General features: G+C 40.4%; 1 protein-coding gene across 1 annotated transcript in view; it reads left to right on the forward strand.

Annotated features, from left to right (window-relative positions):
- LOC132816752 (high-affinity choline transporter 1-like) overlaps positions 1–23,846 on the forward strand; it is a 97,052-nt gene that overhangs the window by 30,761 nt on the left and 42,445 nt on the right. Inside the window, exon 3 of the mRNA XM_060826666.1 lies at positions 3,781–3,936. Coding sequence (XP_060682649.1) covers positions 3,781–3,936 — 156 coding nt within the window. The remainder of the gene's footprint in view (positions 1–3,780; positions 3,937–23,846) is intronic.

Below are 23,846 nucleotides of genomic sequence, written 5' to 3' on the forward strand. Positions count from 1 at the left end.
GTTATACACGTTTGCATGTTTGTAGTTAGTATAGTGTATATGTGTGTTTAGACTACCAACTGGGTTTTGCTGGGTTAGAAATGAGGCCATATTTTGGTATTGATGGTTCATTTCTATTAAGGGGGAAGGTGTCACAAAGCTAGTCCTTTTGTTTTATCTAAAAGCTGTTCCTTGGCTCAAGGATACTCTGTCCTTGATTTCTTTTTCAGAGGGGTAATAAACCGGGCCGGGCTCCGATCAGATGGGGTTTGATACAGAGGTGAAAAGGATTTTGAGAGGCCTTTTGTTTATATGTAAACAGGTGAGACTTCAGGCCAAAGTGGACATGTTTTAGAAGTGACCTATATAATGGAAAGGGAGTGGTCAGCTCTCTAGCTGAGTGGTTTAGTTCAATCTTGAACTGGTGAGTTCAGCAGTGAGCTGTGTGGAAACTCTCTCTCTCTTTCTGCCTTCAACTTCAACCTGTAAGCATTGTTCTAATTATATTGGTTTTGAAAGTGGATTTGCTTATTGGGATTGTTGTATATGTCCAGACAGCATATTTAAGTCTAGTTTGGATAGACTGAGTTCTGTAGGGGTGCTTTATTCTGTTCTTTGTGTTTCATTGTGTAATTTTGTGAATAAATTGTTGTCTGTTTTAAAATCTAGTTGTCAACCTAGCTATCTTACTCTGCATAATTTTCACTGTACACTTACCAAAACAAATTGTAAAATTATGGTCTGGGCTGCCTGCTTAAGATTGTTTTGAGTGGTCTGGCTGAGTTCATAACAAAAGTGTTCAGCTGTAATGTGACTGGTCAAACTATTCGACATTAAGCAAAACACAATTTAGGAAAACACTGTAGTTAAAATACAACCAAAGAAACAGGAATTTAGAATAATAACTTAATTAGAAACTTAACTGAATGATAGATTCAAAAGCTATTACTAATTAATTGTTCCTATATATTAATATATCAAAAATACATTGCTTGGCTAAAAGGAAAATCAGACACAAATTCTCACATGCAGTTCTCCAATCCAGGAGGAAAAAGTATCAAGAGAAAATTCAGACAAAGTAGCAGGCAAGAGACATTCATTGAAGATCCCAACTCTTTTGAGACCCCAGTAGCTTCTGCCTAAAGTTAAACCTAAAAAAGAAACTAGAAAGCCTGGTCTGTGAGGGCTGGCCACATCCGAGCTGCTTCCATTGTTTCACCTTTAGAAAAAAATCCTCAGGGTCAAACAATTCTGTAGCCAGCCTTACAACATCTTTTCAAAATAACCAGGACAACATAACCTCTTGAAAGCCACAGCATTGTCACAATTTGTACACATTATACTCCATCTGCCACTCCTCAACCCATTGACCCAGTTAATTAAAGTCTTGTTGTACTCGGAGATAATCTTCTTCAGTGTCCACTATGACATTAATTTTGGTGTTATTCACAAACTCACTCAACATACCTCCTATATTCACATCCAAATTATTTATATAAATGACAAAAAGCAGTAGACCCAGTATCATTCCTTTTGGTACACTGCTGGTCACAGGGCTCCAGTCTGAAAAGCAACCCCTACCATTGATCTTCAAACCATTTCTTTTGCATAAAAGCAAACTATTCATTCTTTTGTTTGTTTAATAAAGGCAGGTTGGAATGGTTATTAGCCAGTGCCTTTTGTTTCAGCAACCTAGCCAGTGGACACTGTGATGACCCATTATAGAGGGAAAGTAGGCCATGGCAGTGCTGAAAGAGGAACTGGCACCATAGTATGATTAGTTAATCATGGACAGTCCAGCTAGAAAGAGGGCAGATGTTTGCACAATTCCAGTCATAACATGGTACTGTATGCAGAGATGGCATTACTTCATTTTAATCTGAAAACAGTATAAGATAACCAATACCACCGTGACTTGGAAATGTATCCCCATTCTTTTGTTATGATTGGATTAAAATCCTGGGGGTGGGGGATTCCTTCCTAACAGCACTATCTACAGACACTTCATGAACTGCAGCTGATCAATAGATAACTCACCATCATTTCCTCTGGCTAGATATGATTCTTACATCACACGAACAAATAAAGAAAAGTTTTCAGTAAAATTGTATCCATTTCATAATACTCCTCAATGACACATAATAAATTATGCCACAATGCCCTTTTAATAGCTATTGTTACTTTATTAGCTTGGTGACCACCATATTCTGAAATTAATCAGCACACAGCTTGCAATGTGAGTACTTACCCTTTACATTTGATTTGCATTATAGATTACTGCAAGTTCTCCCTTTTCTTTCAGTTAGGTAAAGAGCAAAAATCAGTTGTAGTTTAATCTTCCTTTGCTTTTCACTGTTAGAAGGTTGGTCAGGTTAGCTGCCAGTTCAACCTACTAATTCATTCTTAGATGTCATGCCCTGGCATCTAAGCTCAACTGGTCATGCTCCAACAAACATTGTTAATGTTTACTAGAATACAAGGGTGGAAAAACTTAACTATCTCAAAAATATATTGAGATTGAAAAGCAGTCCTGAGACTAATGTTTCAATTAGACTTGATTGGCATTCCCAAAATAGATGTGTTCTGTAAATTTAATCTCTTGTAATGAAATTTAAGACAGCAGTATTTTAATATAAATTCTATGATTTATGATATGTCAGTCAAAAATCTTAAAATATGATTCTTGTTCTCCAACATATTACATTGGCAGTATGTTTGTTCTTTTGCAGCAGCATGACCTTTAGATGCTACAAAACATTTCTGGTATTCCAAGGTTATATTTTAATGCCTTTTTTAAAAAATGAGACATAGAAATGAATGCAGTTACTGAGTAAAACAAGAATACAGTATGTCATTCTTTTATATGAAACAGTTAATTTAAAGTATGAGTTTTTATGTAAGGTATTATACCATCACATGACAATTTAAAGCATCATATACCAAATTTCAACTTAAATCTTTTCTAATTATTATAGACATTGGATAAAATTTGCCATCCTCCCTCACTTGCTACATAAAACATTCCAAACTCAAAGAAGAATCATTCCTGTTTTATGTAGGGAATTTCAGCTAATCAGTCCTGACAGAGCCACAGAACATTGTTTTATTTTTCAGTAGGGTTGCAGTGTCACATCATAAGATCCTTAGGTATAGAACACAAATAGTCCATTCAGCTCATCTAACCTGATCCACTATTCAACATGACTGACCTGACAATGACATTCACTCAATATTTCTGCCGGCTCCCTGTTGCCTGTGACTCTCTTGTTCATTAAAATCTGTCCAACTTTGATATGAATATATTCAATGACCTAACCCATACTGTTCTCTGTGTAAGAGAATGCTAAGGACTAATAACTTCCTCATCAACTACTAAATGTGAGACTGTTTATCTTTTAGATTCTGCCCCATTATTCTAGATCTTCTCATGACAGAAAATATCTTCTCAATATCTACCCTACTGAGCCTCTTCAGAAACTTAAGTTTCAATAAGATCACCTCACATTGTCCCATTTTATACTCCATCAACTAACTTTTCGCAAATTCATTGAATTTATCTCTAATCCATTTGCAAAATCTTTGTACCCTCCCACAATTTTTTCCTCCTACTTTGCTTACCTTGGATTAGACCCAAGTGTCAGCAGCATGACCAGTTGTATCATGCCATAGCTAATGCAATATTTTATTTATTTCATAGCAATTTACATCACAAATAGTTTACACTATAGTATTGCCAATAATTGCCAATTTAAATAAAGTAATGGTATATAACAAATTGGTTCTTTAATAACATTTTTACAGGCGGTTTGTTTTTCGCTAAAACAATGCGTTCAAGAAGGTATGTGACTATGTTGGACCCCTTTCAGGAAACCTATGGTGGAAGGATAGGTGGCCTGATGTTCATCCCTGCTGTCATGGGAGAGCTCTTTTGGTCAGCATCTGTTCTGTCTGCTCTTGGTGAGAAAATATGGCATTAATTCTAAAACTTTTCTTAATTATATGCTGTAAGTAATGAAGATATAGTTCTAAAGAAGGCTGTTTGTTTAGTTTTGAAACATACAGCAGAATACTGCAGCCCATGTTGGTGAGATTCTACTCCTCATACAAGTTGGGACTTGAGTTCAGCCTCAACATTTACAATATAATTATCTTGGTGTAAAAATTCTGCAACATGAAAACTGGACACTGATTTATGTCCCTGATCTTCTTATTAGCATTCCTAGCAAGCACAACCAACCTAAACACCCTCAACAGTTCAGAGCTGGTATGTCTCCTTTGAGGAGAGGTGGTTAAGAGTAGATTTGATATATGTGTTCAAAGTTGTGAGCAATTTCTGATAAGAAGCAACTGCTTCCAATCGAAGAAACCTCAAGACAAGTTTAAGATGATTCAGAAGAATCAGAGGTGACCTTTCTTGCACTGTCATTTAGATCCAGGATGGGCTTCCAAAAAGTGTGGTGGATGCTGACTAGATAATAAAAGAGAATTGTTGTGGTTCTGTTCGCCGAGCTGGGAATTTGTGTTGCTGACGTTTCGCCCCCAGTCTAGGTGACATCCTCAGTGCTTGGGAGCCTCCTGTGAAGTGCTTCTGTGATGCTTCCTCTGGCATTTATAGTGATTTGTATCTGCCGCTTCCGGTTGTCAGTTCCAGCTGTCCGCTGCAGTGGTCGGTATATTGGGTCCAGGTCGATGTGCTTATTGATTGAATCTGTGGATGAGTGCCATGCCTCTAGGAATTCCCTGGCTGTTCTCTGTTTGTCTTGTCCTGTAATTGTAGCATTGTCCCAGTCAAATTCATGTTGCTTGTCATCTGAGTGTGTGGCTACTAAGGATAGCTGGTTGTGTCGTTTCGTGGCTAGTTGGTGTTCATGGATGCGGATCGTTAGCTGTCTTCCTGTTTGTCCTATGTAGTGTCTTGTGCAGTCCTTGCATGGGATTTTGTACACTACATTGGTTTTGCTCATGCTGGGTATCGGGTCCTTTGCCCTGGTGAGTTGTCTGAGAGTGGCTGTTGGTTTGTGTGCTGTTATGAGTCCTAGTGGTCGCAGTAGTCTGGCTGTCAGTTCAGAAATGTTTTTGATCTACGGTAGTGTGGCTAGTCCTTTGGGTTGTAGCATGTCCTCATTCTGTTGTCTTTCCCTTAGGCATCTGTTGATGAAATTGCGGGGGTATCCGTTTTTGGCGAATACATTGTATAGATGTTCTTCTTCCTCCTTTTGCACTCCTGGTGTGCTGCAGTGTGTTGTGGCCCTTTTGAACAGTGTCTTGATGCAACTTCTTTTGTGTGTGTTGGGGTGGTTGCTTTCATAGTTTAGGACTAGGTCTGTGTATGTGGCTTTCCTGAATACCTTTGTGGTGAATTCTCCGTTCAGTGTTCTCTGTACCATCATGTCTAGGAATGGGAGTTGGTTGTCCTGTTCTTCCTCTCTAGTGAATCGGATTCCTGTGAGTGTGGCGTTGATGATCCGGTGTGTGTTCTCTATTTCTGTGTGTTTAATGATTACAAAGGTATCATCTACATATCTGACCCAGAGTTTGGGTTGAATTTGCGGTAAGACTGTTTGTTCTAACCTTTGCATTATCACTTCTGCTATGAGTCCAGAGATGGGTGCCGTTGATTTGTTCATATATTTGGTTGTTGAATGTGAAGTGTGTTGTGAGGCACAGGTCCAATAGTTTGAATATGCAAACCTTTGTTGATAGGTTCCCAGTCTTGTTGTCTGTTCTGTATGTCCAGCAGGTTGGCTATTGTTTCTCTGGCTAGGGTTTTGTCGATAGAGGTGAACAGTGCCGTTACATCGAATGAGACCATAGTGTCTTTCTTGTCTATGTGTATATTTCTGATGATGTCCAAGAATTCCTGTGTTGACTCTATAGAGCGTCTGGATCCGCTGATCAGGTGTTTCAGTTTCTGCTGTAGTTGTTTAGCCAGTTTGTGTGATGGTGTCCCTGGTAGTGATACTACGGGTCTGAGTGGGATGTCTGGTTTGTGTACTTTAGGTAGTCCAAAGAACCTGGGGGTGTTGTTGCTTTCAAGTTTAATTCTCTGTAGGTCAAACCTGGTTATCTGTCCCTTTTTTTGTTTATCCTATTAGTGAGCTATGGGGTGGGGTCAAACTCCCTCTTTTGGTAGGGGTTGGTATCTGCAAAAAAACGGCACTAAAAGAAAAAATGGCCAAACTAACACACAACAGAGAGGACACCACAACACACTCGTGGGTTAGAAACCTCTCCCACAGACAGCTCACAGACACGGAAAGAACTATACTAGCCAAGAGACTCAACTACAACCACAGGGACGCCAAGACAGCAGGCTTCCTAGCAGTACTAGAATGCACACTCAGAAACAATGGACTGACAGAAGAGACACAACAAGCAGTGAGACAAAGTATTGTGCCCCTGATAACAAGGAAAAGACAAACACACACCCTCAACACCAAGGAGAGGGAAGCACTAAAAGCACTAAGAAATGATAAGAACATAATCATACTACCAGCAGACAAAGGCAGAATGACGGTCATCCTGGACAAAGCAGACTACATCCAAAACATGCAACAACCAATTGCAGATACCAACACCTACTAAAAGAGGGAGTTTGACCCCACCCCACAGCTCACCAAGAGGATAAACAACACACTGAGGAACCTACAAAAAAACGGACCGATAACCAGGTTTGACCTACAAAGAATGAAACCTGAAAGCAACAACACCCCCAGATTCTATGGACTACCTAAAGTGCACAAACCAAACACCCCACTCAGACCCATAGTATCACTACCAGGAACACCATCACACAAACTGGCTAAAGAACTACAGCAGAAACTGAAACACCTGATCAGCGGATCCAGACGCTCTATAGAGTCAACACAGGAATTCTTGGACATCATCAGAAATATATACATAGACAAGAAAGAAACTATGGTCTCATTCGATGTAACGGCACTGTTCACCTCTATCGACAAAACCCTAGCCAGAGAAACAATAGCCAACCTGCTGGACATACAGAACAGACAACAAGACCGGGAACCTATCAACAGAATGCTGAACCAGAGGACACAGCTTAAAAATACGGGGTAGAACATTTAGGACAGAGATGAGGAGAAACTTCTTCACCCAGAGAGTGGTGACTGTGTGGAATGCTCTGCCCCAGAGGGCAGTGGAGGCCCAGTCTCTGGATTCATTTAAGAAAGAGTTGGATAGAGCTCTAAAGGATTATGGAATCAAGGGTTATGGAGATAAGGCAGGAACAGGATACTGATTAAGGATGATCAGCCATGATCATATTGAATGATGGTGCAGGCTCGGAGGGCAGAATGGCACCTATTGTCTATTGTCTATTAACAAAGACTGCATATTCAAACTACTGGACCTATGCCTCACAATACACTTCACATTCAACAACCAAATAAATAAACAAATCAACGGCACACCCATGGGCTCGCCCATCTCTGGACTCATAGCAGAAGTGGTAATGCAAAGGTTAGAACAAACAGTCTTACCGCAAATTCAACCCAAACTCTGGGTTAGATATGTAGACCATACCTTTGTAATCATTAAACACACAAAAATAGAGAACACACACCGGATCATCAATGCCACACTCACAGGAATCCGATTCACTAGAGAGGAAGAACAGGACAACCAACTCCCATTCCTAGACATGATGGTACAGAGAACACTGAACAGAGAATTCACCACAAAGGTATACAGGAAAGCCACATATACAGACCTAGTCCTAAACTATGAAAGCAACCAGCCCAACACACACAAAAGAAGTTGCATCAAGACACTGTTCAAAAGGGCCACAACACACTGCAGCACACCAGGAGTGCAAAAGGAGGAAGAAGAACATCTATACAATGTATTCGCCAAAACTGGATACCCCCGCAATTTCATCAACAGATGCCTAAGGGAAAGATGACAGAATGAGGACATGCCACAACCCAAAGCACTAGCCACACTACCGTAGATCAAAAACATTTTTGAACTGACAGCCAGACTACTGCGACCACTAGGACTCATAACAGCACACAAACCAACAGCCACTCTCAGACAACTCACCAGGCGAAGGACCCGATACCCAGCATGAGCAAAAACAATATAATGTACAAAATCCCATGCAAGGACTGCACAAAACACTACATAGGACAAACAGGAAGACAGCTAACGATCCGTATCCATGAACACCAACTAGCCACGAAATGACACAACCAGCTATCCTTGGTAGCCACACACTCAGATGACAAGCAACATGAATTCGACTGGGACAACACTACTATTTTAGGACAAGACAAACAGAGAACAGCTAGGGAATTCCTAGAGGCATGGCACTCATCCACAGATTCAATCAATAAGCACATCGACCTGGACCCAATATACCGGCCACTGCAGCGGACAGCTGGAACTGACAACCGGAAGCGGCAGATACAAATCACTATAAATACCAGTGGAAACATCACAGAAGCGCTTCCCAGGAGGCTCCCAAGCACTGAGGATGTCACCTAGACAGGGGACGAAATGTCTGCAACACAAATTCCCCGCTCGGCGAACAGAACCACAACAATGAGCACCCGAGCTACAAATCTTCTCCCAAACTTAAAAGAGAATTGGATAAATATCTGAAGGGAAATAAACAAAATAAAAAGCTATGGGGAATAAAATAGGGAACTAGGATTACCAAGGAGATAGAATAGGCCTGGTCAACGAAGTACCACCCATTTGAAAGATAGCATCTCTGACAGTGGAACAGTGGAATCTCATATTCTAAGTATATCAAATTATATATGCTTAATTCCTGCAGAGGGATTTAAATCTTCCACTTTCTGATTGGAAGTGGTGAGAGTGTGACCAACTGATTCTTGCATAGGGGAATGAACCAATTTGGCACGATATGGAATCTTTCACCAACACTTTTACAACCAATAGACATGAAGCACAGTAATTTCATCAATTCTAACAGCACAATCTTTTTTAAACTTATAAATGAGGTGAATGGAAATCTATGGTTGAAAAGAATTGAGGTGATGTGATAATTCATGAAGTAATAAATAGGTGCCAATAAACTTATAAATTTGTATATTATCGGAGAAAACAAAGACTGTGAAATCAACATGTTGAGATTCTACAAAAAATAGATAGTATAGAAAAAGTGTGACATTTGAATTTGTAGGAGAAAAATCTATGGATGTTATGTTTACAGCTTAGACAAAGAGGGGATGAAAACCCAGAAAAGAGGAAAAGAAGTCTTTGAATTAAACAACAGGACAATTTCTAGGGGATTCAATACCACCCGACAAAGGAAAGCCTTCGTCGTGCTAGAGGATTGTTCTCTCGTTAGAGAGAGACAACTGATGGTGGTTTAGCCTGAGGGTCACCATGCCACAGGTGAGGGGAGAAGTTGAGAATGATGGACTTTGATGCTAGTTCAGCTAGTACAAGATGCGAACCCTTGTCACTCTACAATGCAAACCAACAGATCAACTAACTGAGGTAACTGACCCCTGACCACTGGTGTTTACCACCAGTACTTTATTTCCAGTAAGCAATAAAATGGTGGAAGGTGTCATCAAAATTGCTTTCAAGTCAAGTTGTTTCAGCATTAACTGGACCATGGGTGCTCAATTTGGATTCCAACTGGGACAGTTTGCACTTGACTTCAGAAACACTGAAATGAATTCCAGAGGGGTAGTGACAGCAATTGTTCTTGACATTGAGGCATCAGGGATCCCTAGAAAAGTGAAGACAATGGGAATTGGGGGAGATGTCTACATCGGTTGATCATACCTAGAACAAACAAAGGTGGGTGTGGTTGTAGGAAGACAATTATTTTAGCCGCTAGACATCTCAACAGGAGATCTTCAGTGAGTGTCCTAGTTCTGATTGTGTCATTAATTACCTTCCCATTATCATAAAGTCAGAAGTGGAGATCTTCAGATACTGAAGCAGTCCATATCTCAATGCAGCAAGACCTAGATAATATTCAGTCTTTGGCTGATAAATGTCATGGATATTTGTGCTCCACAAGTGCCAGGCAATGTTGATTTCTAATGAGAGGGTATCTAACCACCTCCCTTGACATTCAATGGCCCTATCATTACTGAATGCCTCCCATCAATATCCATATAAATACATACTGCAAAGGAAGACCAGAGACTTGAGATTCTTCAACCATCCACACTGCCTGTCCACCAACTACAAGTCACGTGACAGGAGAAAGCTGGAGTACTCTCTAAATGCCCAAATGGGAAAGCAGCTTCAACAACATTCTCCTTAAGCTTCACATCCAGTACAAAATGGAACATTTGTTGGGAACACCATCCACATGTTAAAAATCCCTCCACCAATACAAATGCACAGTGGCAGAGGAATATACAATCTACAGCTACTGCAACTATTTATTGAAATTCTTTCAACAGCACCTTGCAAATCTGCAACTTCTGGCAGCTGGAAGGATAAGGGCAGCATGGGAACATCACAACCTGCAAGTTTTCTCCAAGCCACACATTATCCTGACTTGGAACTATATTACTGCTCCTTCACTGTCAATAGGTCAAAATCCTGAAACCCACATCCTCACAACACAGCTGTACTAGATGGACAGTAGTGCTTCAAGCACTTGGCTCATCAACTTCTCAAAGGTACTTAATGAGGGGAAACTACTGATAGCAAAACTTAAATCTCATGAAAGAATTTTTTGCTATAGTCAGTTCCACATCCATGCGATAGTTGCTCAATGGAGGTTGAAGTTGTGATTTGGTTTGTGAGCAGTGGCAGGTTTCTGTCTGGACAGCTCTGTTAAAGTGCAGATGTCTTATATGATGTTCCACACTGAGGATCGGGTAGGTAAATGCTCCATGAACATTCTATAGAGATAACTCCTCCTCCTGAGAGATCTGCTCTACCCATCCTGCTTATTTCCCAAATTATGCTGTAATCCAAGTGGAATACTTACCATTGCACATAGCAACTGGAAGCAATTAATTTTTGCAGGAGCCTTAAAGTCAGCAAAAGTTATTTTATCATCTGCTTCATCACTTTTTCTAAACCTCTATCTCTTAAAATAACTGTAGAAAACACCAAACCCTTGTAGAATCATAGCAAAAGCAAGGCAAAATCAACTGGCAACTCATCTGCATTGGCTATTTGTCCTCTTAAATGGTATATATTACGGGGTGCAGAAGTGGGCTGTGGCCTGGGTGAGTGGGATGGTTTTCTCTGTTTCTGAACAAATGTTGAGTATGTGAGGTTAACTGGAAGTATATTGGGATGATGAGCTCCAAACTAAGTGATGATATCAAGCCAGCAATGCACACTGATGACATCTTTTTTTTAATATATATTTTTATTGAAAATTTAACATTTTTTTCAAGTTTACAAAAGAAAACTAAAAAAACCCAACTATAAACATTGACATACAGTTAAATCTTAAATAAATGATAACCAAAATCTATCAAACAAGAAAACAGAAATACCAAGAGATTAAAAAAAGACAAAACTCAACTAACTACTCGTCTAACTTACAACTAACCAGAGTGTTTCATTAAAATTCTTACATTATTCAAGAGAAAAAAAAACCCAACGGACAACACATAATATGAGCAGTGATATGCATGCTCGGAATGCGTTAACATCAGATCATGACAAAACCCATGTTTATCCAAAACATCCCGAGCATAGAGCATATAAAATTCACAAAACTAAAAGCTCGTTAGTACATTCAGATCAATATAATAAAAAAACTATTTCTAAACAGTACAAAAAAGCATAAAACGTATTTAAACAGAGATCTTCCCCCTTATTCCCAGGGGGCATCAATTCCTTTCCAAAAAACCCATCATAACTTCTCCCAACCAGTGCCCCACCCTTGACCCAGGCACCCCATGATAGGATAAAGAAAATTCAAGTATACTACTGAACTAAAACTAACAGTGAGTATCCTATCCCCCACCCCCACCCACACCAACACCTGGATATATTTGGTAATGTTAATACCATATATGAATATATATGACTATAAAATTACCGTCTCAGCAAATAATAATTAAATATATTAATACAAAATAACAGGGGAAAGCAACCCCACTCCCAAGGACAAAGATAAAATAAGATAAGGTAGCCACCTTCCCCCCATCTGCATTAACTAGACCCCCTGGACTATATATATATTTTAAAAAATGGGGGAAAGAAAATCGCTAAGTAAAGGATGACTAAATAGCCCTTCTTCCCGCCCCCTGGAGATAATATTAAACAGTAACGTAATGAAAGGAAAAAAAGAGGGGGTAAACCGGTGTGGGGGTAGGGCAAAATGACATCAATTAGCTCTTATAATTTGTCTAAGAGAGTCCAAAAGTTCGCTGGCCTTCTCGGTGATCCGAAGTTATACACAGACCCTTCATGTCTGAACCGTAGTATAGCTGAAAATGTGTTGTTGGAAAAGCGCAGCAGGTCAGGCAGCATCCAAGGAGAAGGAGAATCGACATTTCGGGCATGATCCCTTCTTCAGGAAATCCTGAAGCGTAGTATAGCCAGGTAGCGCAAGGAGAATTGAATGTTTAAATCCCTTAAAAGCTACTTCGCTTCATCAAACGCCTTCCTCTTTCGGACCAAAGCTGGGGAAAAGTCCTGAAATAACATAATCTTGGATCCTTTATAAGTCATGGCTTGGGGATCTTTCCCAAGATTTCTGGAGGCTTCCAAGAGCATCTGCCTCATCTTATAGCTCTGCAGCCGGAACAGGACTGGTTGGTTCGAGCCGGGCCTGCGTATTGCAACCCGGTAGGCCCATTCCACCCTTACCTGGCCTGATCCGGCCTCCAGATTCAATAACTGCGGAAGCCGCTGTTCAAGAAACCTAGTAAGCTGGCCGCCTTCTTCCCATTCGGAACGAATATTTTTTCGACGACCTTGATTCTCGAGGTTGTCAATGTGACTCTCTAAGGTCTGGACTTGCTGCTTGAGAGTCCAGACCCGATCCACGGCTGATTCTGCAATGGCCTCGGAGGTTGCTGCCTTTAGGTCCACCCCTCCGGCTCAGCATTCAATTTCTTCGATGTCTCGGCCGTGCTTTAGTAGCATGGCTGAGAATGAATTCTATTGACTTCGGGACTCTTCAATGAAAGCATCGATCTTCACATCGAGTTTAGAAATTATTTCCACGAGGCTCGCCACTGTAGGGAAGTCCCCCGGAGCGGCTGTGGACGCGTCTGCTGCAGCTGGGGAGGTGGGGGGGGGGGGGGGCGCGAAGGGGCTCCTGCCTGCTGAGAACTGTGGGCTCCTTTCCTCCTAGTCATTTTTACAAGAGACTCAACTGTTTAAATTTAGTACTAAACCACTAATTACATTAAGTAAAAACTATTTTTAATTGATTTGGTTAGTGTGGTGGAGGAGGGTGGCCCACTTTGCCTAGGTCTTGGGAGGAGCACTATAGACTCAGACTTGCTCATCTTGGATCTCCCCACTGATGACATCTTGATCTGTCCACTCTGCAGACTTTCAGTGGATATTAACTGCACATGCGCTAACTTCCTTACCAACACAATATCTGGAACATTTTAACTCACAAGTGTGTATGTGCATTTTGGATGCTTTTTTGGTGCTTGAAACTGTGAAAAATCACCTCTAATTATATCAATTTCTCACCCAGTAATATGTTCTTGATGAACTGAAGTGCATGGATAACTTCCCTGTGGTAAATAGAGACCATAATGGCAATTTTATCATTGCATTGCAAGATGAGTTTAGATTACATAAATTGAAGGAAAATGGCAAAAATGTTTAGAGACATGATTTTTGAATTTAATAATTATCATAATAAATAATCAAGATGCAGTTTTTTGAAAACAGCCGATCAGATTGAATTGGCTATTTTGATGCTTATAATTATGGTAGAAACAGAAATATTGCGGAAGGTTCTTCACTAAACATAACAGAGATAAGAAAAGTAAGATTTGCATTCAGGCTATCCCAAAGTACTTTATAAATAAATGCAGTATTTTTAAGAGTTGTAATACAGAAAATGACAGTTTTATTTTTTGGCCAAGGGGAAATATGATGAAACAGGAATATAAAGGGAAATTCAGTTGAGATGTGCATGAAATTCAAGAGAGAAAGGTTGGATCAAAAATTGGTCCTGGAGCAGAAAGTAAAGGATAATCGTTAATCGGTGATTTTTGACTGGAAAACTGTTTCCTGTGTCACAAGTTTCAGTGCTGGATCCATTTTTTTTTTGGTTTATGTAGAAATGATTTAGGCTTCAGTGTAGGAGGCCTGATTAAGAAATTTTCAGAAGGTGCAGTTGATTATGCAGAATAAAGCAGTGCACTGATCAAGTAAGCAAAAAAAAGTGGCAAACGGAGTTCAGTTTGTACAAAAGGGAGATAATGCTTTTGAGAAGGGGAAATTAGGCAATGTTTTACATAATGAGTGGTGCAAGAAGTATAAAGGACCATTATAATGAGAAGCAATATAGATACCAAGGGCACAGTAGACTAGATGCCCTGGAAGCATATTGAAAAGGAAAATGGAGAGGGTACATGAAAAAATTGATGGTTAAAATAAATGAAATGCCAAAAGTTATTGTGTAAGTACACTACATTTCATGAGTAGAGTATAAGCAAGAAGGCAACCAGGGAAAGAGTAGGGCTTATTAGGGGCTTAAGTGGCAAACTGTGGGTGGATATGGAAGACACAGATGGGGTTTTAAAGAAGTACTCTACACTTCTATTCATGTTAAATGGAGTTATTTAAGCCAGAGAAGAGGGCTATGACATACTTGAACAAATTTACAATTGAGAGGGATGGGGTATTAATGGTTTTAGGAGAAAGTGCAGATTGCAAATACTGGAGATCAGAGTCGAGAGTGTGCTGCGAGAAAAGCACAGCACGTCAGGCAGCATTCGAGAAGCAGGAGAATCGATGTTTTGGACAAGAGTCCTTCATCAGGAATGAGGGTTGTAGGCTGGGGGTGCTAAGAGATAAATGGGAGGGTGGTGGGGCTGGGGGAAGGGTAGCTGGGAGTGCAATGGGTAAATGGAGGTGGGGGTAATGGTGAGAGGTCAGAGAGCAGGGTGGAGCGAATAGGTGGGAAGGAAAGTGGACAGGTGGGACAGGTCATGTGTAAAGTTGGGAGGTTGGATCTGAGATAAGGTGGCAGGAGAGGAAATGAGGAAACTGGTGAAATCCACATTAATGCCGTGTGCTTGGAGGGTCCCAAGGCGGAAGATGATGCATTCTTCCTCCTGGCGTCGAATGATTAGGGAGTAGCGATGGGGGAGGCTCAGCACCTGCATGTCCTTGGTGGAGTGGGAAGGGGTGTTGAAGTGTTCGACCACAGGGCGGTGGGGTTGATTCGTGTGGGTGTCCCAGAGATGTACTCTGAAGCGCTTTAGTGTGCATAAAATTGGATATGTCCCCAGACCCAAATCAAATGTATTACTGGGAGATATTGGAGAAGATTTCAGGAAATCAGATATTAATTTTCACATCTTCACTTGATACAGGAAAGGTGGAAGGATTAGTGAACAGCTGAGGAGACTTTTTTTTTATCAATAAAAGAATCATTTTGAACTTGAGAATGCACCTGATGTGTTGTAACCTACAAGTAAATTGCTAGAAAGTAAGGTCAGGCAAGGTTGATATTTTCAGCTGTGACAGACTGAACAAATTAAATGATTTGCTGCTCCACTGGAAAGATCTACAGTTTTATGCTTCTATGATTAGAATCTTTTGTTGTAAGAAAAAGGGAAATAAGGCCACCAGTGAACTATGAAAATAAAATTTGAAGTTTTTCATTGATGTCCTTTTATAATTCTGATGTATTGTACTGGGTTTACACTTGTTAAACATGGATTAAATTAGCTGATTCTTAATTCAGATTGTTTGTCTGAAAAGCCAGCTAAAATAGACAAAACTTTACAGAAAAACTGCCAGATTTTGAACCATGGCACAACACCAAATCAATGTGTAAAATTTAGAGCCACTAGAAATAGCTACAATTATGTCAATTCATAAAAGATAAATGGAGCTCAAATGAATATCAGTAAGGAATATTTGATGGCCATTTGTATTGATGGTTATCTAGAGAGCTAATTGATAATAATTGCCTTTTACAATGTAACTTGGAGCGACACATTGTCTACCACATGGACAGAAGAGATGGTCAGTAACATCTGTTGCTCAGGGAGTAGACAGTGTGTACAAAAACAAAAATTGTACCAAGTTAATTTAATTTCACAGCTTGACAAGAATGTGGAGAGGTTGACTGAAAGATTTCATTTTCATTTGAATGTGAATGGACTGGGCATTAGTACCAGCCTGATCAATAGAAGGAAAAGAAAGCTATTCCTAATGGTACATATTCAAGTTGCCAAGAACAAAGATGTAATTAAATGTAAAGTTAATAATTCACAAGGAAGATGCAATGAAAAAGGTCATGTTATTCATCCCTGCTCATTCATTCCGTAAAACCTTTGAGGCCCATCAAATGATCCACTTGTTTCTTAAATGTTTCATGGATGCTTGCATCCACTGTTCTACCCAGAAGTCCATTCCACATGTTGATCAGGATCTTTGTGAGAAGAATTTCCAGACATTAGTACTGTTCTTTTCTTTTCAAGTGTGAATGTATGCCCCATCTCTTATTGACAAGGTTTAATTTGAAGTTGTGTTGTAGTTTTACCTACATTGTACTAAAGTATGTAAGGTGAGGCCATCTGTTTTATTCTATTCATGGATGATCACCCAAATTTTCCTCACAAAATCTGGGCATTTAAAGAATCCATTGGAGAACAGAGTGCAACTAAAGTGATTAAAGGCATAGGGATGATGTGCTTTAAAAATAGAGGGATAGCATATAAAAGCTAGAAAGTTTGTTAAAACATTCTTATACACTGATTCTGACTCAACTTGGCATATTGTGCCCAAATCTGAACTTTGCATTTTTGGAATTATGGGATAGCTTAAGAAGATGCAGAAGAGGTTTACTAGAATGTTCCAGGGATGACCTAAGGGGCAACTTTTTCATGCAGAGGTTGATGCATGGATGGAATGAGCTGCCAGAGGAAGTGGCGGAGTCCGATGCAATTGCAGCATTTAAAAGGCAGCTGGATGGGTATATGAATAGGAAGGGTGAAGAGGCATATGGGCCAAGTGCTGGCAAATGGGATTAGATTGGGTTGGGATATCTGTTCAACATGGACAAGTTGGACCGAAGAGTCTGTTTCCACCTTGTACATTTCTATGACTCTATGACTGTATGACAGACTTACACTGAGAATAAATTAAAGAAGCAAGGCTTATAGAAGAGAAAGTTGAGAGAGAATATATTAGTGTTCAACATCATGAAAAAGCTAGAGAGGTTAAAGGGAAACAAACTGGCCCTATTGGTGAAAGAGCTGTAAAACAATACACTGATTTAAAATGATTAGCAAAAAAACTAATAGAAATAGATTTAACAGAATTAATAATTTTAGATTTTGATTGAACATTTTGGCGGTTTGACAACTCTTCCTGATCTGGTGATTGCACAACCCTCTGGAGAGGTATGTGTTATTCTTGGCTGTTAGTGGCTGACAACTTGGTGATCTTGCTATGGTTGTTATCACTCAGCAAAAGCATCATTGAATTGAATTGAATTGAATTGAATTTATTGTCATGTGTACCGAGGCACAATGAAAAGCTTTCTCTTGTGAGCAATATAGGCAGATCACATAGTTAAGTAACATAGATAAGTAAATAATAGGTAATCAGCGGCAAAAACAAAAACACAGGTACAGGCAATTGTTAAGAGTTTGTGAGTCCATTCAGTATTCTAACAACAGTAGGGTAGAAACTGTCTCAAAACTGGCTGGTGTGTGCGTTCAGGCTTCTGTACCTTCTCCCCGATGGTAGAGGTTGTAGAAAAACATTGTCAGGGTGGGATGGATCTTTGAGAATGCTGGCAGCCTTTCCTTGATAGCGGACCTGGTAAATGGATTCTATAGATGGGAGGTTGGCCTTGTGATTGTCCAGGCCGGGTTCACCACTCTCTGTAACCAGCTCCAATCTTGAATTGTACAGTTGCCATACCAGATACATCTAGACAGAATGCTCTTGATGGCGCACCTATAAACATTGGCAAGGGTATTCTCCATCATGCCAAATTTCCTCAGCTGCCTGAGGAAGAAGAGATGTTGTTGGGCCTTTGTAATCATGCATCCCCAGGAAGAGTCCAAGAAAGCTGGTTGTGGATGACCATTCCAAGGAGCTTGACACTCTGTTCTGTTAATGTGCAGGAGGGCATGAGTAACATCTCACCGAAAGTCAATAATGAGTTCCTTGGTTTGCTGACTTTGTGAGCTAGGTTGTTCTCAGTGCACCATTTCTCCAGGTCTTCAACCTTCTGTCTGTAGTCTGTTTCATTGCCATCTGAGATTCAGCCGACTATGGTGGTGTCATCAGCGAACTTGTAAATGGCACTTGTCTGGTATTTGGCGACGCAGTCATGGGTATACAGTGAGTACAGTAGGGAGCTGAGTGCGCAACTCTGGGGGCTCCACTGTTGCATATTAATGAGGATGAAATATTATCTCCAACCTTCACTGATTATAGCCTGTGGGTCAGGAAACCGAGGATCCAATGGTGTTCTATTCCTGTCTCTCCCTGTTGGATGGTCAATCTGTCATACACTAGCCTGAACTGTCTTCTTTTCCTTCACAGTGTAGCACCATGCTCAGTAACAACTTCATAAAACTCTAGGCTGCTTGTGGATCTTAGGAACTTTTGTTGGTATCCAGGTATTTCTTATTGTATTTCTCACTCTCTGTTGGCTACATAGTTGTGGTAGTTCTCAGCATGCTCACAGCTGGTGTCATGCTTTCATTCTTTGAAAAGGAGGCTGTTTCATTCTGAGCACTGTGGGTGGAGTTTGAATCTTATGAATAGTTCTGATACTGAGACCTGTGCACATTGGTAGTCTTGTCATTGCTGAACTATTGATATCTGCCAAGTGGAAGATTTCAGCAATCCAGTCTGCATGTGTATATTAGTAATGGGTTGTGCCACTACATGAAATAGTACTATTTGGATACTCCCTGGGATGGTCTTCTGTAGGTTGTATGATAAGGCACCACTTTTTGGGTATGTGTCTTTTTGGATGCATCATGGTAATACTTTGGTATGAATGTCTGTATCAATTTTGGCTTTCAGCATGTGTTAACCTGTTTCTTGGGGACATATGATGTCAAAGAATCAAAAAGCTTCTGCTCAACTTATGCTGCCTGCATGGTGTGTGAAGTTGGTAACATGAGAGCCCTGGTCATCTTCCAAGAGTATTTGGTTTGTCAGTTGCATGCGTTTGACAAAATTCCCTATTGCAGCATCATGTCCTGACCTACTTTATTGGATTCCAGGTTCTTGTATCAGGGTCTGGTTTGGCTTTTGAAATCAAAATTCCTGCTCAATGAATTTTGGTGCACATCGAATCATAGAATTCTACTGTGTGGAAATAGGCCAATTGGCTCATTGAGCACACATTGACCCTCGAAGGAGAGTGCTACCCAGACCTACTCCGTGTAACCCTGAATTTCCTATGGTTAATCCATCCAACCTGCACATCCCTGGACACTATGGGCAATTTAGCATGGCCAATCCACCTACTCTGTACATCTATGGACAGTAACAGGAAACTGGAGCACCCAGAGGAAACCCACGTGGATATGCGTAAAATGTGCAAACTCCCTACAGTCACCTGAGGCTGAAATTGAATCCGGTCCCTGGCACTGTGAAGCAGCAGTGCTAACCACTGAGCCACTGTGGCACTATGCTTTGCATATATGTAAATATTCTGGACAATTTTGGGTAGGTGAAACTGATCCTACTGTTTTGGTGACTGCAGCAATGTTTTTGGCTGCTCCCAAAGTAAGTAAATGATGTTAGCATGATACTATGGCTTCATGCTGGCCTCCAGCTTTGAGATGAAGTCAATCGTGTAGCCCTTTTTCTCGCTCAGATCTTTCCTGAGAATATTGAACAGAGTAGGGGTAGTATCAATTCAACTTGCCCTTCTATGTGTTGTTCTTCAGAAAAATCATACTTACGCCTTTTCCTATGGTATCTGGGAATAAAGTTATCAATAGATTCTGAGTTTCTGTCCGTATGAAATCAGTTGGACTCTATTAATCTGAATTTTGATTCACATGGGGCGGCACGGTGGCACAGTGGTTAGCACTGTTGCCTCACAGCGCCTGAGACCCGGGTTCAATTCCCGTCTCAGGCGACTGACTGTGTGGAGTTTGCACGTTCGGCCCGTGTCTGCGTGGGTTTCCTCCGGGTGCTCCGGTTTCCTCCCACAGTCCAAAGATGTGCGGGTCAGGTGAATTGGCCATGCTAAATTGCCCGTAGTGTTAGGTAAGGGGTATATGTAGGGGTACGGGTCGGTGTGGACTTGTTGGGCCGAAGGGCCTGTTTCCACACTGTAAGTAATCTAATCTTGAGTTGCTCCTTAAGTAACTCCTCAGACCTTCTTTGGATCCTTTTCTATTCTGTAAAGCACCCTTGTGTCAATAGCAGGTAATATTTTAAGACATCTCTTCTTGGATCATTTTTAGTATGTGAAGTAGTGTTGCATGAGTTCATAAATAGCTGCACTTTGATAAAGTCCCTTTCTATCCTTCAGCTATTCAATTGAGCACACTGCCATTCAAGGCTTGGAGGTGTATAGTGGGCAGTCCACAGCTCCCTCACTGCACATTGGCCTAACAAGAGAAACTGCACAAAGAGATGTCACTCATGTTAAAAGCACAGCATCCTCGTGCATTTCAGGACAATGCAGCAGTCTATGTGACCTCACAAACATTAAACACTGAAAAGTGATGGAAGGAGGAAAAGGAGGTGCTTCAAGATTGTTCGTAGTCTGTGGCCTTTCATGAGGGTGTTCACTCAGAAATCTGACTGAAGCTTTAAAAAACAAATTAATCTTAATGCATGTGTGTTCATTCCCTGTCTCACTGAATACTGCTTTCCCTCTAATAGAGCTATAAAGTTTAGATGATCTATATGGACTTCAGTAAGGCATTCAACAAGGTTCCTCATGGGAGATTGGTTAGCAAGGTTAGATCTCATGGAATACAGGGAGAACTAGCCATTTGGATACAGAACTGGCTTGAAGATACAAGACAGAGAGTAGTAGTGGAGGGTTGCTTTTTGGACTGGAGGCCTGTGACCAGTGGTGTGCCACAAGGGTGGGTACTGGGTCCACTGTTTTTCATCATTTCTTTAAATGATTTGGATGTGAACATAGGTGATATAGTTAATAAGTTTGCAGATTACACCAAAATTGGACATATCGTGGACAGCAAAGAAGGTTACCTCAGAGTACAATGGGATCTTGATCAGATGGGCCAGTGGTCTGAGAAGTGGCAGATTGAGTTTAATTTAGATAAATGTGAAGTGCTGCATTTTGAAAAAGCAAGTCAGAGCAGGACTTATACACTTAATGGTAAGGTCCTGGGGAGTGTTGCTGAACAAAGAGATCTTGGAGCACAGGTTCATAGTTCCTTGAAAGTAGAGTCACAGGTAGATAGGATAGTGAAAAGGACATTTGGTATGTTGTCCTTTATTGGTCAGAGCATTGAGTATAGGAGTTAGGAGGTCAGGTTGTAGCTGTACTGTACATTGGTTAGGCCACTTTTGGAATATTGCATGGAATTCTGGTCTCCTTTCTATCGGAAAGATGTTGTGAAACTTGAAAGGATTCAGAAAAAAGTAACAAGGGTATTGCCAGGGTTAGAGGATTTGAGCTATAGGGAGAGGGGTGAGGGGTGACCTTAAAGGGGTTTATAAAATCAAGAGGAGCATGGATAGGATGAATAGACAAAGTCTTTTACCTGTGGTGGCGGAGTCCAGAACTAGAGGGCATAGGTTTAGGGTGAGAGGGCCTCAGGGGCAACTGTTTCACACAGGGTGGTGCAGGTATGGAATGAGCTGCTAGAGGAAATGGTGGAGGCTGGTACAATTACAACATTTAAAAAGCATCTTGATGGGTATATGAATAGAAAGGGTTTAGAGGGATATAGGCCAAGTGCTGACAAATGGGAGTAGATTAGGTTAGGATATCTGGTTGGCATAGATGAATTGGACCAAAGGGCCTGTTTCCATGCTGTGCATCTCTATGACTCTACTAAAACGATACTTCACATAAATTCACAAGGATAAGAAAACAATTTAGTGAGCAACAGAAGGGTTCAAGGACTGCCATCCATAAATAGTCCATGTGTAATTTTGACTGACCATGGCTTGCCATATAACCAACGGAAAATTAAGTAATGGAAACAAATCCTGACCTCGGTCATTTATCATAGAAGTGGTTTTTTTTAATAGATATTTTTATTGAAAATTTAACATATTTTTACAAGTTTACAAATAAAAAAAACCCCAAGTATAAACATTGATATACAATTAAATCTTAAAAATAAATTATAATCAAAATTTATCAAACAATAAAAAAAAACCAAGAGAAAGAAAACAAAAATCAACTAACTACTAATCTAACCTACAACTAACCAGAATGTATAATTAAGTTTCTTATATTATTCAAAGAAAAGAAAAATAAAACGACGGATAACACAGAAATTGGATAGTGAGATATATGCTCGGAATGTATTAACATCAAATCGTAACAAAACCCATATTCGTGCGCGATTCCTCTCCCAAGGAGCCCTGGACCAGCCAGGTCCTCCATCTCAATTAAATAAAAGCCCTTGTTAGGATGGCCGAAATATCTGTATTTATGTAATTCAAGAAGAGCTGCCATATTTTATGGAATAATGCAGTCTTTTGGTGCACCATATTTGTAAGGAAGTCAAGGGGAATACATTCCATGATTCATCTGTACCAATTTGAAAGTCCAGGTGGCCCTCAGCCACCCAGTTTACCAAAATCTGTTTCCTTGCACAGAAAGAGAGAATAGAAAATAATCTCTTCCCGTGCATATCCAGGGAGGGTAAGTTTGAAAAGTCCAAAAGGAGAGATACAGGGTCCACTCTAATTTCCGTTCCTAAGATTTCTGTCAGAGCACTTGCTACTTTAGTCCAATATCTACGGATCTTATGACAGGTCCATAAGCAATGTACAAGAGTGCCCACCTCTATTTTACATTTGGGACACATTGGAGATGCTCCTGCCTTAAACTTTGCCAATCGAACTGGTGCTATATGGGCCCTATGAAGTATCTTCAACTGAATGGCCTGAGTTCTGTTGCAGATGGTGATTCTTTTGGCGTTTTCCCAAATGTCATTCCACATTTCTATTGAGATTTCCAGTCCCAAATCCTGATCCCATGTTTTAAGCAGATTGTCCATATCTCCCAATACTTCATCATGTAGTAAATGATAAATAGTGTTGACAGAAGATACCCCCATTGGCCACAGCACTCTACATTCTCTATCTGATTTATAAAGACTATCTAATAACGTAATCTTCTTCTGTATATAATCTCGAATTTGGAAGTATCAAAAGAGGTCTCCATTAAGTAATCCAAATTTATAACGCAACTGTTCAAAAGACATCAGGACCCCTTCTTTAAACAGATCCCATAAACATGAGATACCCTGGATCTCCAGAGTTTGAAAATGACATCTGTAAACGCCCAGTTGAAATCCCCATGCTCCCACTATCGGAGCATAGGGGGATGTTTTATGTGAGTTGCCCTCATTTTGCCGCATTATGTTCCAAGCTTTAATTGTGTTTACTATTATAGGGTTTTTACAGTGATCCGTAATGATTTTCCTCTTGTCTGAAAATAAAAGGTTAATAAGTGGGCATTTTATTTGAGAAGCCTCGATGTCCAGCCAGACTGATTGCGGGTCAGACAAGACTCAATCAGCTATGTAACT

The sequence above is a fragment of the Hemiscyllium ocellatum genome, chromosome 6 (assembly GCF_020745735.1).
Source record: "Hemiscyllium ocellatum isolate sHemOce1 chromosome 6, sHemOce1.pat.X.cur, whole genome shotgun sequence".
Classification (NCBI taxonomy): domain Eukaryota; kingdom Metazoa; phylum Chordata; class Chondrichthyes; order Orectolobiformes; family Hemiscylliidae; genus Hemiscyllium; species Hemiscyllium ocellatum.